The 13,816-nt window shown below is 45.0% G+C and overlaps 1 protein-coding gene across 1 annotated transcript in view; it reads right to left on the bottom strand.

Annotated features, from left to right (window-relative positions):
* Positions 1-13,402, bottom strand: part of LOC143923629 (phosphatidylinositol transfer protein beta isoform-like) — a 28,176-nt gene extending 14,774 nt beyond the window's left edge. The window contains exons 1-5 of the mRNA XM_077447429.1: positions 13,256-13,402; positions 11,358-11,388; positions 8,547-8,692; positions 7,288-7,379; positions 7,153-7,160 (exon numbers count right to left, since the gene is read on the bottom strand). Of these exons, the coding sequence (XP_077303555.1) occupies positions 7,153-7,160; positions 7,288-7,379; positions 8,547-8,692; positions 11,358-11,388; positions 13,256-13,275 (297 nt within the window). The 5' untranslated portion in view covers positions 13,276-13,402. The remainder of the gene's footprint in view (positions 1-7,152; positions 7,161-7,287; positions 7,380-8,546; positions 8,693-11,357; positions 11,389-13,255) is intronic.
* Positions 13,403-13,816: the final 414 nt, after the last annotated feature.

Below are 13,816 nucleotides of genomic sequence, written 5' to 3' on the forward strand. Positions count from 1 at the left end.
AAAAAAAAAAAGCGCCTGTAAAGCGCTTGAAAGAAGCCCAAGTGCTTTAAGAGCCCTTTCACAATGTCAGCACCCAAAAAACGCTTGTAAAGCGCCGCTTAAGATAGCAGCGCTTTACCAGCGTTATTGGGGCGCTTTTAACCCCTGCTAGTGGCCAAATAAAGGGTTAAAAGCACCCACAAGGCGCTGCTGCCAATAGCGCTTTTCAGGCGCTTCCCATTGATTTCAATGGGAAGGGGCACTGGTGTACTGGTGTATTCACAGCTCCAAAAGGGCTGCAAAGAAGCTGCTTGCAGGACTTTTTTTTGACGCCCTGCCAGCACAGCGCCTCAGTGTGAAAGCACTCAGGCTTTCACATTGGGATTGCAGTTGCGGCTTTTTTCAGGTGCTTTACAGGTGCTTTTTTTTTTTACAGCTAAAGAGCCTGAAAAACGCCCCAGTGTGAAAGGGATCTCAGTGTGAATGCACTTGGGCTTTCACATTGGGATTGCAGATGAGGCTTCTTTCGAGTGCTTTACATGCACTTTTTTTAACGCTAAAGCGCCTGAAAAGCACCCCAGTGTGAAAGGGGTCTTAAGCTGGTACCATAATCGATGCCTCAGGGTTGCCCGTTTCAAGGTGGCTCCTTTCTCTCGCAGCATCATATGGAGCCACCCATGCACACAGGGGCTAGAGATGTGTGTCCCCACACTATGCGCATCCATAGAAACAGACAGCCACAAACCCGGGCGACTCTGCCATTAACGATCCTGCAGCTTGCAAAAAAATAAATAAAAAAAATCAGCAGCAGTAGGGTGGCCAAGAGGCCTCTTGTTTTGTCCTTATGGAATTTGCACCTTTTGTAGCCGAGGCAGCGAAATGCTGCTCCTATCCCTAGCGATTGAGATCTAGCAGCGGCTCAAGCCAGTGACTAAGTGACCTAACAGGGAACAGTTCCCCAGGGACACGCAGGCTGCCTTTCTTTTAGCAATTCTGCTGCTGGCGATTTGTTACTAGAGGCGGAATCAACCTTATTGAACGTGTAGCAGCAGTTCCTGGAAAGGGGCCTGCAGACACCCGTCTTTCACCACCTATTCAGTAAAGAAATGAGGAAGTGAAAGTGAAAGCCTGTTTCAGTGCGGAGAAGAACGCATACGGTTATGGGAGGAACCCGGAATGGCAACCACACTGGTTTTACTGCTATGCAAATTTTTCATAGCATGGTTAAGCTTTCGGCTTTCCAGCAAGCCTGCAGGGTGTGGTAAGCTCTGGCTGTGGGGAGAGGACAGGAAACCGGGGACAGATGAGGAAGCCGATACTGCCCATGTCATGACTCAGAACCTTCATCGCGATTCTCTCTCCCACCATCTAGTGAATCGCTATGAAGGAAAAAAACATCTCAAAGTACAACTATATATATATATATATATATATATACACACACACAAACTGATCAGCTGTAACATTATAACCAGTCACCTAATATTGAGGAGGTCCCCCTTTGCTGCCAAAACAGCCCTGACCCATCAAGGCATGGACTCCAGTAGACTTAAAGTCTACTGAAGGTATGCTGTGGTAAATTTATTTATTTATTTTTTCCCCTTCAATAATCTGTTTATTAATATCTTTTTCTTCATCACAAACTCATCATAAAACATACATGGGAGAAAAAAAAAAATCCAGAATACATACAAACACATTAAATTCTATAAACAGCAACCACACAAAAAAGGAGAAAAAAACACACACACACACACACACACACACACACACACACACACACACACAACAAAAATAAATAAATAAAATAAAAAAGGGGAAAAACAAAAACAAACAAAAAAACACAACAACCCCTACCTTAGGCCTCTTTCACACGGGGCGGATCAGTAATGATCCGCCCCGTGATGATCCGCTCGCTCAGCGGGGATCGCTCCGTTGTCCCCGCTGAGCCGGCTGCGGACAGGGCGGTCTCCGCACACTGTGCAGGGACCGCCCTGTCAGTTCTCCGCTCTCCTCTATGGGGGATCGGACGAGCACGGACCGTCTGCCCGTGTTCATCCGATCCGCTCTGCAGACGGATAGAAAAATAGGATTTTCCTCCGTCTGCAGAATCGGACTGTTGCGGAGACGGACGAAATTGGGTGTCTGCGGATGCTCATCCGCAGACACCCGCTATCCCATAGGGATGAATGTATGTCCGTATTTCATCCGCAAACGGATGGATGAAATACGGACATATCGTCCGCATGTGTGAAAGGGGCCTAAAACATAAAAATTCTCTATCCCTCACTTCCACTCCATCCCAACCAAAAGCCCCCTACACCATTCCTTCCTTCTTCAGTCATCATACCTTAAAGTGGAGTGCCCCCTTAAAAAAAAAAAAAAAAAAAAATATATATGTAAAAGTCAGCTACAAATACTGCAGCTGCTGACTTTTAATAATCAGACACTTACCTGTCCCAGGGTCCAGCGATGCGGGGGAACGAAGGCCCCCCCCCTCCCCTCGTGGCATTCTTACTGTGGGCACCTGGCTGTGGCTTCATCGCACAGTCACCTGGGACACGTGACAGGTCCCAGATGACTGTGCGGCACCGAAGGGGAAGTGATGTCAGTGCCCGGGCACTGAAGGAGGCAGACTACGAGGGACCCCCTGGCAACAGGCATTTAGAGGCGAGTAAAAAATTTTTTTTATTTTTTTTATGAATTAAGCCATTTTTTTTTTGGTGGAAACACCACTTTAATTATTCTATAACTGATAGATAATCTATTAACGCCTATGCTTCCACCAGATCCCAAGATAAAGGGTGTCAACCATGGTTCCCACATTTCACCAAATTTATTTGCCAATTCCCCGTTCTTATATACCTACCATCCCTTTAGTAATGTGTCATTCTTCATATGTTGGGCTACTAGAGGATATCCATTTCATTGCTATCAATTTTCTTGCTATAAATAATATCCTAATAATGGGGAGTCTAATTTTCAGAGTATATCGTTTATTTTTCTAATTGTCCTAGCAAACATATTTTTGGATTTGTCTGCATCTGTATTTGATACACCCGATCAATGGTTTCTACCACATTCTGACAATGTCTGAACAGTTCAGGGCAGTTCCAAAGCATATGCATTAAGTGTCAGGAGATACTCTTGGACATTCAGATGTGTCCCACCTCCCCCATTGGTATAATTTAGCTGGTGTTCTATAGGATAGAGATATATAGATGATAGAGATAGAGAGATATAGTTAGGCATTGCTGTGGAGATACTGATACAGACTGTACAGATTCCAACATACCCTGCCATGTTTCATTTGTCATTCCCAACCCCACCCCCCCCCCCCAAGATCTTTTTCCTATCCTTTTCTGGCTAAACAACTTTTTTTTTATTTCAGTTGACCATAAAGAGTAGAGATCAAACCCCTCTTACCCACTCCCGGACCACCCACTGACGTTATACGTCGGTACTAGCGGTATATTATGGCAGCAGCTAGCTACCATAACTCCGGTATCCTCTTCTTCAGTGGGCGGTCCACTTCTAGATAAAATTGGTTTCTGCAGCCAATTCTCCACAAGATCACTTTTACTGCCCCCCCACCCCTGCGCTGCTATGCCCTCCGCCACTTACTGGAGCCGTCAGTAGCGGCGGAGGCGATCGGATCCCTTCCCTAGCCCGACATGGAGATGAGCAAGGGGAAGATGGCCACCCATCTCCATATCATTGCAGGGCAGAAGCAATGCCACTTCCACCCATAGCTCTTAAAAAGCCACTTTTTTTTTTTTTTTTTTAAATGACAATTTTTTTTTTTTTTTTTATTGCATTTTAGTGTAAATATGAGATGCGAATAGCGCCCGCATATGAAAACAGTGTTCAAACCACACATAGGAGGTATCGCCGCGATCAGTAGAGCGAGAGCAATAATTCCAGCCCTAGACTTCCTCTGTAACTCAAAAACTGCAACCTGTAGAATTTTTTTTAAACATCGCCTATGGAGATTTTTAAGGGTAAAAGCTTGTTGCCATTCCACGAGCGGGCACAACGAGCGTGACATGTTGGGTATCAATTTACTCGGCGTCACATAATCTTTCACAATATATAAAATAAAAAAAATAAAAAAGGAAGAAAGAAATTGGGCTAACTTTACTATTTTTTTTTTTTAATTATAAAGTAAGACAAAAGTATTTTTTCCCCCCCAAAAAATAAAAAATAAAAAATGCACTTGTAAGCCGCTGCGCAAATAGGGTGTGACAGAAAGCATTGCAACGACCGCCATTTTATTCTCTGGGGTGTTAAAAAAAATTTTTTTTTTTTAAAAAGTCTACTGTTTGGGGGTTCTAAGTAATTTTCTAGCAAAGAAACCCGTTTTTTAAACTTGTAAACAACAAATCTCAGAAAAAGGCTCGGTCCTTAAGTGGTTAAGGACTTTTGCATGGACTCTCCATGTCATCCATTTACATTTATTTTTGTTTGGCATGTTTAGTCCACTGAATGTTATTAGATTGCACTGAATGTCTTAAGATATTTCATTAGCGCCGTTAATGCTGCGATTTTTATCCATGCGATTTCTTTCTGGGCATATTTAGCATTTTTATAATAGCTGCTTTAGTGCGTTTTTTTTATTCTTTGAGCGCTGGGATCAGTTACACTTGCTGTTGCTGATATTTTATACTATTAAGACAATACATATCTTTTCTGTAAATCTTGAAATGTTTTTAATATTTTATCTGAATAAAGCTGTGCAATATATTTTATCCTCTTTTCTCTCCATACTTCAAACCCTTTTCATTTATCCAATTCCTCATAAATTATTTCCCCATAAGGGGGGAGTATACTGAGACATAGTTATGTTGCACAATACGCCTCATTTCCTGACAAAACTTCTGTAGGAGTCCACGAGTTTAAACCTTGCGCCACATCAGCAAAGTTTCCTGATTCTATCTGAGCTATGAAATGGTATTGTGAGGATCTACTCAAAATTAAAATTGATTGGATAGGATCTGTCCAGTCTTTCACTCCCCATCTTGGAACTTGGGAGTCGTGCTGCTAAGAAATACATTTTAGCATTTGGAATGGCAGGAGACAGGAGACAGGCGCCTAGGCAGAGCTCATCTCATCACCCAATCACCATCTTTCTTACATATTATAGGATTTCCTACACCTCTTCCTCTCTCCCCTCCTCTAATGCATTTTCATTGCCCATACTTCTTATATAAACCAATGACTGAAATCAAGCCAAGTTCTCCCAGTTCCATAGAATTTTAAATAGGAATCATTTTGTAAGTGCATTCATTCGTCCATTAATCTAGCGCTATCCATCTCTCCAAACCATTCCAACAAGATAGGTATTTTCTTTCATTTCCAGATCAATGTATTCTCGTTCTGCATCCAATAATGAGGTAATAGCCAATGTGTATGTATATATAATATAATTATATATATATATATATATATATATATATATATATATATATATATATATATATATATATATATATATACACACACACACACACACACACACACACACACACATCTCCTTGACTCACTTGTAGCATGAAACAAACATTGCCAGGAGTCTTGCCCAATCTCAGAGCTGCTGATCATTTTAATTAAAGCGGAGTTCCACCCAAAAGTGGAACTTCAGCTCATTGTACTTCTCCCCCCTTCAGGTGAATGAATGAAATACTTGTATAGCGCACAATGCGAACTGAATCGCCTCTAGGCGCTGTGGCGAGCTTTGGTCATCTGCTAAAAGAGGAAGGTCTTGAGTTTTTTCCTAAAAGCCAGGTGATTTTCTTCCAGGCGGATGTTGATTGGTAGAGCATTCCACAGCGAATCTCCGATCACCCTTGGATTTATACCGGGCTTTGGGCACGAGGAGGAGGTTTTTGGTGCCACATTCGGGGGAAGACAGGATACCAGTCTTTCACAAGTATGCTTTCCCCACTTCCGGGAGCCTCAGCTGCGAGTACATGGCGTCACAGTGCAGGCTCCCTCCTTCTCCCCCTGTTGCCGGGCCAGTAGGAGAGAGGAGCGGAGTCTCGCGCATGCGCAGTAGGGTTCCCAGCGTGAAGCCAAAAGGCTACACTGCCGGTTACCCTTACCAGCAATGGCAGCGGCAGCATTTGACAGCCGATTGAAACATTGCTTGACTCCAGGGACAGGCAAGTGTCCGATTATTAAAAGTCAGCAGCTGCAGTAAGTGTAGCTGCTGGATTTTAATTTTTGCAGCGGTGGGTGGACCTCTGCTTTAAGTTAAGAATTTTTTTTCCAATATAACTGGATCATTGGGCAGTGCCAGCATATATGGGCATGTGTTTTTTTTTTTTAAAAAGATATTTTTTATTAAAAACTTTTGTGTCAACATTCACATAAAAAAAAAAAAAAAAAAAAAAAAATATTACATATGTACACTAAAGTGCATAATAAACAGTTTTCATTTATCATGTCTCCTGTATTCACTAATATGAATTACCATGAAAGTACAGAATATAATTTGTATGACCAACAGGTAGGGCTGGGAAAAATAAAAAAAATCGATTTAAATCTTGAAGAGAGTTGAAAAGGTCAAATTGATTCAAAATTTCAGCAAAATAGGATTTTTTTTTTGATTTTTTCACCAGGACCGGCGCCGACACCGCTTCAGTCCTGGGGAGCTGCGGGCAGGAGTTTTTAGGCGAGTCCGCGGCTTCGGCATAGTCCGCGAGGTCGGATGCCGTGGACTAGGCCGAAGTCGTGGCCTCGCCTAAAAACTCCTGCCCGCAGCTCCTCAGGACCGGCACAGTGTGCATCAAAAAAAAAAAAAACCCACGCACACACACCAATCGTGAATCTGAGTTTTTGTATGTTATATATGTTATCCTTTAAGCCAGGGATATGCAATTAGCAGACCTCCAGCTGTTGCAAAACTACAAGTCCCATCATGCCTATGGGTGTAATGCTTGTGGCTGCGATAGTCTTGCTATGCCTCAAGGAACTTGTAGTTCTGCAACAGCTGGAGGTCCGGCGTCCACCGACTGCATATCTCTGCTTTAAGCAGTTGTAGTGGGGTTAATCAATCAAGTAGGCCCTCCCCATGCTATTAAATGTTCAAGTCTCAAGGAAATTGTGTGATCAGTTTAAGGAGAGCAACAGAACAATCCAAAAACTCTACAATGCCCCATGTTGTATACTCACTGTGACAACTGAGGGTCCCCAGGAGATTTACCGAAGAGAAGAGAAAATAAAGAGAAAAAGAGACACCATTATCAGATGGAGGATTAGAATATGTGCATACATTTTAGTAAAGTAAAATTCACATTAAAAACCTACTTGTGCGGCAGTAGGGATAGGCATTCCAGGCCTTCTCGTGGAATACCAGGGAGCCTTCGGGGGCCAGCATCTTGACAAAACTGGGGACTTTACTGCAAAACAAGACACAGCAGAGGAGATCAGATGAGCGAGGGGGTGAGGAGAGCATCAAATCCTTACCAAAAGGATAAAGTGGTTGTAACCCAAAGAAGTAGATTCACTGCCAGTTCCTTTCTTGTATGCAGCCATAACACACTCTAAAGCAGTGATGGCGAACCTTGGCACCCCAGATGTTTTGGAACTACATTTCCCATGATGCTCAACTACACTGCAGAGTGCCAGTGCATCATGGGAAATGTAGTTCCAAAACATCTGGAGTGCCAAGGTTCGCCATCACTGCTCTAAAGTGTTTTTTTTTTTTAAAACAAATCCCTAATAAAGGAATAAATAAATACCCTTTTTTACATATCTTCAGGCCAGACACGTGACTCCTGGCTGCTCCATTCCTCTGATCCAGGGCTACAGTGGGAGGGGCCAAGATCTCACTCTGATGTCAGCAGGGGAGGTCATGTGACCACTGTGCTGGCAGCTCAGCCACTCCCACTGTAGCCCTGGACTGGAGCGGATGGAATTCACGTGATTGGCCTAAAGATATGTGAAAAGGCTTTATTTTACTAAAATAAACAAAACACACACACCTTACACTGTGTGTTATTGCTGCATACAAGAGAGGGGCTGGCAGTGACACTTCTTAAACTTTTATACTAATAGCAGCAGGGGGGTGGAGATGGCTCACAGGCAGGCGGTGGGGGGGCAAGCAGAGCTGCGGATGACAGAGGAACGTAAACATCTCTTGTAATACACATAAGCAGGACAGGGCCTCTTTAATGTGAGATCTGGGGTCAAAAATACCTCAGACCTCACAGCACACTTAATCGGCCACTAGGACCACTTTTATGTTTAGGAGGATCGCTCGCCATGTATAAATATAAAGTCAAAGTAGCGACGTATATACACGGTGGGCGGTCCAAAAGTGGTTAACCTGCTACAAGGGAACAGGAATTTATTTTTATTTTATTTTTTTAAAGTTACAAACACTTTAACTCCAACGAAAAAGGGGGTGTGTGTAGCATTCGGGCAGCAGCCCAGGCATCGTGATCCAATTTCTTGTCGCCATGACGCCTGGGATTTGCGTATGCTCTCCATGTACAAGATTTGGCACAGTGGTAAAATAAGCCCAAAATATGGTGCTCGTTGGCACCTCTCAGCAATAATCTCACCTCTGTAAATGGTAGATCTTGTGGGTGTATTGTCCCTTCTCACCCTCCCGCTCATAAGGCTCATTCTTCAGGACTTCAATCCCCTCTCCACCTCCTGTATTATCCTTGCTGGCTTCAGCCACTGAGAAGAGCTGGCCTACCTGGTACTGGAGGAGGAAGAGGAACAAGCACAGTGAACACAATGCAGCTGAAGGCCTGTCCCTAAATGTATTTGTAAAAAGGACCTTCTCTTATCAGCTCCCTTTTGGGCTATTAAATATACAATTGAAAGCCTTTTGTTATATCTGTTTATTAAAAAGGCATCTCTGGGTACCTGATTATACAACTGCCAAACCCTAACTCTGGAAGGGGGAGAGAGTTACATGTTCCAGTAACTAATCAGTTAAAGCCCAACTACATCAAAACTTTATTTTGGATAAATCAGGAAACTGAGACTGTTTATGGCTATCCAAGTCCCTGTTTGGGCAATTGCACCTCACCTCGCCTCCTCTCCGGGAGAGGGAGCCTCGGCCTCGCCTCCTCTCCGGGAGAGGGAGCCTCGGCCTCGCCTCCTCTCCGGGAGAGGGAGCCTCGGCCTCGCCTCCTCTCCGGGAGAGGGAGCCTCGGCCTCGCCTCCTCTCCGGGAGAGGCCTGTGTGTTAGGCCTCATATACACTGCTGTTGGTAAACAGACTTTAAGGAGCAGTTAGGGATTTTTTTCAGCTGCCCCTGAACTCTCTTCTATGTTATCTTATCAGTACATGTACACAGGGGGGTTTATAGTTGTTTCTAGGCAGTTGTATTTAAGAAGCTTTTTTTGGAAAGCAAAAAAAAAAAAAAAAATTGCATTCAGGACGGATGTTCAGAGGCATTTGAAACACCAATTGCCTGTAAAGGTTACCACGTTAGACCTGCACAATTAATCGTCAAGAATCGTTATTGCGATCCTGACTAAAGTGTTTCACAATTCTTTCTATGCAAAGAATTCTCTCTGCTCTTCTGAAGCCACAGCCATCAAAAGAAAGGAAGAGAAAAAAAAAACGGGCAGTCTGCCAAGAATCAAAACATTCTTTATCAGTTGAACTCAAGTATAAACATTGTAACAATTTTTCAATGGAATAGACTGTGTGCAAATGAAAAAAATGTAACCCACTTAAACACTAAACCTTTTTCTGACATTTGTTGGTTTCAAGTTAAAATCATTCTTTTTTGCTAGAAAAATTATATATATATATATATATATATATATATATATATATATATATATATATATATATATATATATATATATATATATATATATATATATATATATATATACACACACACACACACATTTTTTTAGTAGACACATTAGAGAATAAAATGGTGGTTGTTTCAATATTTTATGTCACACTGTATTTGCTCAGCGATCTTTCAAATGCAATTTTTTTTGAAAAAATTACTTTAAAGAAAAAACAAACAAACATTAAAGTTAGCCCATTGTTTTTTTGTATAAATGTGAAAGATTTTACTTTACAACGGACCAGCTGTCAAGTTAAATAGTTTCAGGAGAGGTTAAAAAAAATAAAAAAAATAAAAAAAATAATGTCCCGTGTACATTAATCCTTAGGCTTCAACCACTTCAGCCCCGGAAGAATTTACCCCCTTCCTGACCAGAGCACTTTTTGGGATTCGGCACTGCGTCACTTTAACTAACAGTTGCGCGGTCGTGCAACGTGGCTCCCAAACAACATTTTTTTCCCACAGATAGAGCTTTCTTTTGGTGGTATTTGATCACCTCTGCGGTTTTTATTTTCTGCACTATAAACAAAAAAAAGTGACAATTTAAAAAAAAAAATGGCAATTTTTTTTTTAGTTTTTGCTATAATAAATATCCCCCAAAAAAATATATATAAAAAAAATAAAATAAAAAAAATTCTCAGTTTAGGCCGAGACTTATCGCAAAAAGTGTATATTGATTGGTTTGTGCAAAAAGTTATAGCGTCTACAAAACAGAGGATAGATTTATGGCATTTTTATTATTATTTTTTTAATATTAGTAATGGCGGCGATCTGCGTTTTTTATCGCGACTGCGACATTATGGCGGACACATCGGACACTTCTAACACCATTTTGGGACCACTGTTATTTATACAGCGATCAGTGCTATAAAAATGCACCGATTACTGTGTAACTGACACTGGCAGCAAAGGGGTTAACACTAGGGGGCAATCAAGGGGTTAAGTGTGTCCTAGGGAGGGATTCTTGCTGTTGGGGGAGAGGGGCTACCACTGACATGAGAGCGATCACTGCTCCCGATGACAGGGAACAGTGATCTGTCATGTCAATAGGCAGAGCGGGGAAATGCCTTGTTTACATCTCCCGCTCTGCAGCTCCGCGACATGATTGAGGGACACCGGCAGACATCGAGTCCGCGAAACCCGTGGGCACGGCGTGCGCTCGCCCACAATGCCGGGGTTGTACCCGTTTGCCCATTTGCGCAGCCGTGCCGTTGTGCTGACGTATATGGTTGCGTGCTGGTCGGCAAGCGGTTAAAGCGTGACAAAATCTGACTTTCCGAAGAAAACAAAAAAATAAACAACTTACATCACATCATTTTGGAATTGCTCAAGTTGGGAGTTTCGTAATTAAAGGAGACTCAACAACACTGAGGCAACCTTGGCATTGGAGTTGTGATGAAACTACAATTCCCATCTCACTTGTGCCTGTGGGAGGTATGTCTCTGCCTCTCAACGTTGCAATGCCTCATGGGACTTGTAGTTCCACAACAGCTGGAATGTGGAGTTTGTCTAGCCTTGCTCTTTCATGTATTGGTAGAGGAGCACTTACCTCTTCCACAGATATGGGCAGACGGACACGACTGTGAGGAGAGAAAGAAAAGAACATTATAAAGATTACAAATCACAAAAGATACTAATGCAAGCCTGCTGAGAGGAACTACAAGTCCCAGCAAACCTGCCCAACCAACGCTCACTCATAGAAACTAAGGAGCAAAACATCCATGGGAACTGACCATTATATGAGGTCTGCAGTCCTCATGGAGGTAGGATAGGAGGGGGCTGGGACTTGTAGCCCCCCTCAGTGGCTGAAGTGTCTGGCAGGACATGGCAAACTTTGCGTGGAAGAAAAGACAAGCTGGGGCAGAAGGTGGTGTATTAGGAGGGCAAGATGGGGGAGCAGCCTCCTGCCAGATGGAAGCATCAAGACAGCTATGGTACTTGTAGTCCATCAATAGCAGGAAGGATACATTGGCACTTCTAGTTCTTCAGCACCTGGAATGGGACTTGTGGTACCGAACAGCTGGTAGAAGGCAATGCTGAGACCTGTAGTTCCCCAAAAGATTATTAACAGACTGATGGTTGCTTATGCTGGGGCTTGTAAACCCCCTTGACAGCTGGTAGATTATGCTGGGATTTGTGCCCCCCCCCCACCCCCCTGGGAAGATTATGCTGGGGAGTATAGTCTCCCCCCGAGAGCTGGAAGGTTATGCTAGGGACTTCAATCCCCCGGTATGTTATGCTGGGGACTGTAGTCCCCCCAAGCAGCTGGAAGGTTATGCTGGGGAGTACAGTCTCCCCCAAGAGCCCATAGGTTATGCTGGGGACTGTGGTCCCCACAAGAGCCGGTAGGTTACGCTGGGGAGTGGGGAATGTAGTCCCCCGGTAGGTTATGCTGGGGATAATAGAGCCTCCTACCCTCCCCCAGAGAGCTGGAAAGTAATGCTGAGGTCAGTAATCCCCCCTGACAGCTGGAAATTTAAGCTGGAAATTGTAGTTCCTCCCAGGCTGCTGGTAGGCTACGCTGGGGATTGTAGTCCCTCCCAGGTTGCTGGTAGGCTACACTGGGGATTGTAGCCCCTCCCAGGTTGCTGGTAGGCTACGCTGGGGATTGTAGTCCCTCCCAGGTTGCTGGTAGGCTACGCTGGGGATTGTAGTCCCTCCCAGGTTGCTGGTAGGCTACGCTGGGGATTGTAGTCCCTCCCAGGTTGCTGGTAGGCTACGCTGGGGATTGTAGTTCCCCCTCCAGGCTGCTGGTAGGCTACGCTGGGGATTGTAGTTCCCCCTCCAGGCTGCTGGTAGGCTACGCTGGGGATTGTAGTTCCCCCTCCAGGCTGCTGGTAGGCTACGCTGGGGATTGTAGTTCCCCCTCCAGGCTGCTGGTAGGCTACGCTGGGGATTGTAGTTCCCCCTCCAGGCTGCTGGTAGGCTACGCTGGGGATTGTAGTTCCCCCTCCAGGCTGCTGGTAGGCTACGCTGGGGATTGCAGTTCCCCCAGGCTGCTGGTAGGCTACGCTGGGGATTGTAGTCCCACCCCAGCAGATGGTAGATTTTGCTGGGGATTATAATCTCCACCCAGCAGCTGGCTGGTCATGCTGGGGCTTGTAGTGCCCCCACAGAAGTTGCATTGGTCGATTACAATTCTCAGCATAAGAAAATTTTGCAACCTGCAGCCCCTCAGAGCTAACAGGAAGTAAATCTGGTCCCTGTGTTCCCCTGACAATCAATGCTGGGCCTTGTAGTCCCCCGCGATCAGAGCCCCCTCCTATTATCCCCCCAGCTCCAGTGACAGCAGGCCGGGTCTATCTGTCAGAGGAGCACCCCACCCCTCCCCCAGGCATCTGATGACAGCAGCTCCTCCCCTGAGACCCTCACTTCCCCCCTCCCCCACCACTGCCCCCCTCAACATCCCCTCCCCCACCTGCCCCAGCTCCCCCCGGGGGTACTCACAACTCCTTAATGAGCACCATCCTTCCCTCCCTGCGCCGCTCAGGCCCCTGGAACACAGGCCGGAAACCGGAAGCCGCCCAGACTCACAGGAGGAGGGACACATGCTTCTGCCGGGTGGAGGGAGCCGGCGCGACGCCCCTGACGTCATCCTTCCTGCGACGTAATGTGAAAGCGCTCTATCCGCCGGTGTTCTGCCTAATAGAGTCCGGCCATCGATATGTGTCCGTTCCGTACTGCGCATGCGCAGTACGGAGCAGACGAAGCTTCGGAAAATCTCCGAAGCTGAACGGCGCCTGCGCCGTGAGTGGAGGAGGTAGCCCCACTATCCAAGCGGACATAGGGTTTAGAATTTTAGAGGGTCCCTCGCGGGCGAGCTTCGCTCGCCACGCTTCGGGCTCGGCCTCGCTGCGCTCGGCTCTTTTTTATTCTAACTCTATGTCCACTTGGATAGTGGGGATAGAACCTGGACTCACGGCGCAGGCGCCGTTCGTCCTCGGCAATTTTCGGAATCTGTGCTCCTGTGTACTGCGCATGCGCAGTACGCAGAGGACAGCATCTGAT

The sequence above is a fragment of the Lithobates pipiens genome, unplaced genomic scaffold (assembly GCF_037356315.1).
Source record: "Lithobates pipiens isolate NorthernLeopardFrog02 unplaced genomic scaffold, aLitPip1_a1.2 Scaffold_22, whole genome shotgun sequence".
NCBI classification, from domain to species: Eukaryota; Metazoa; Chordata; class Amphibia; order Anura; family Ranidae; genus Lithobates; species Lithobates pipiens.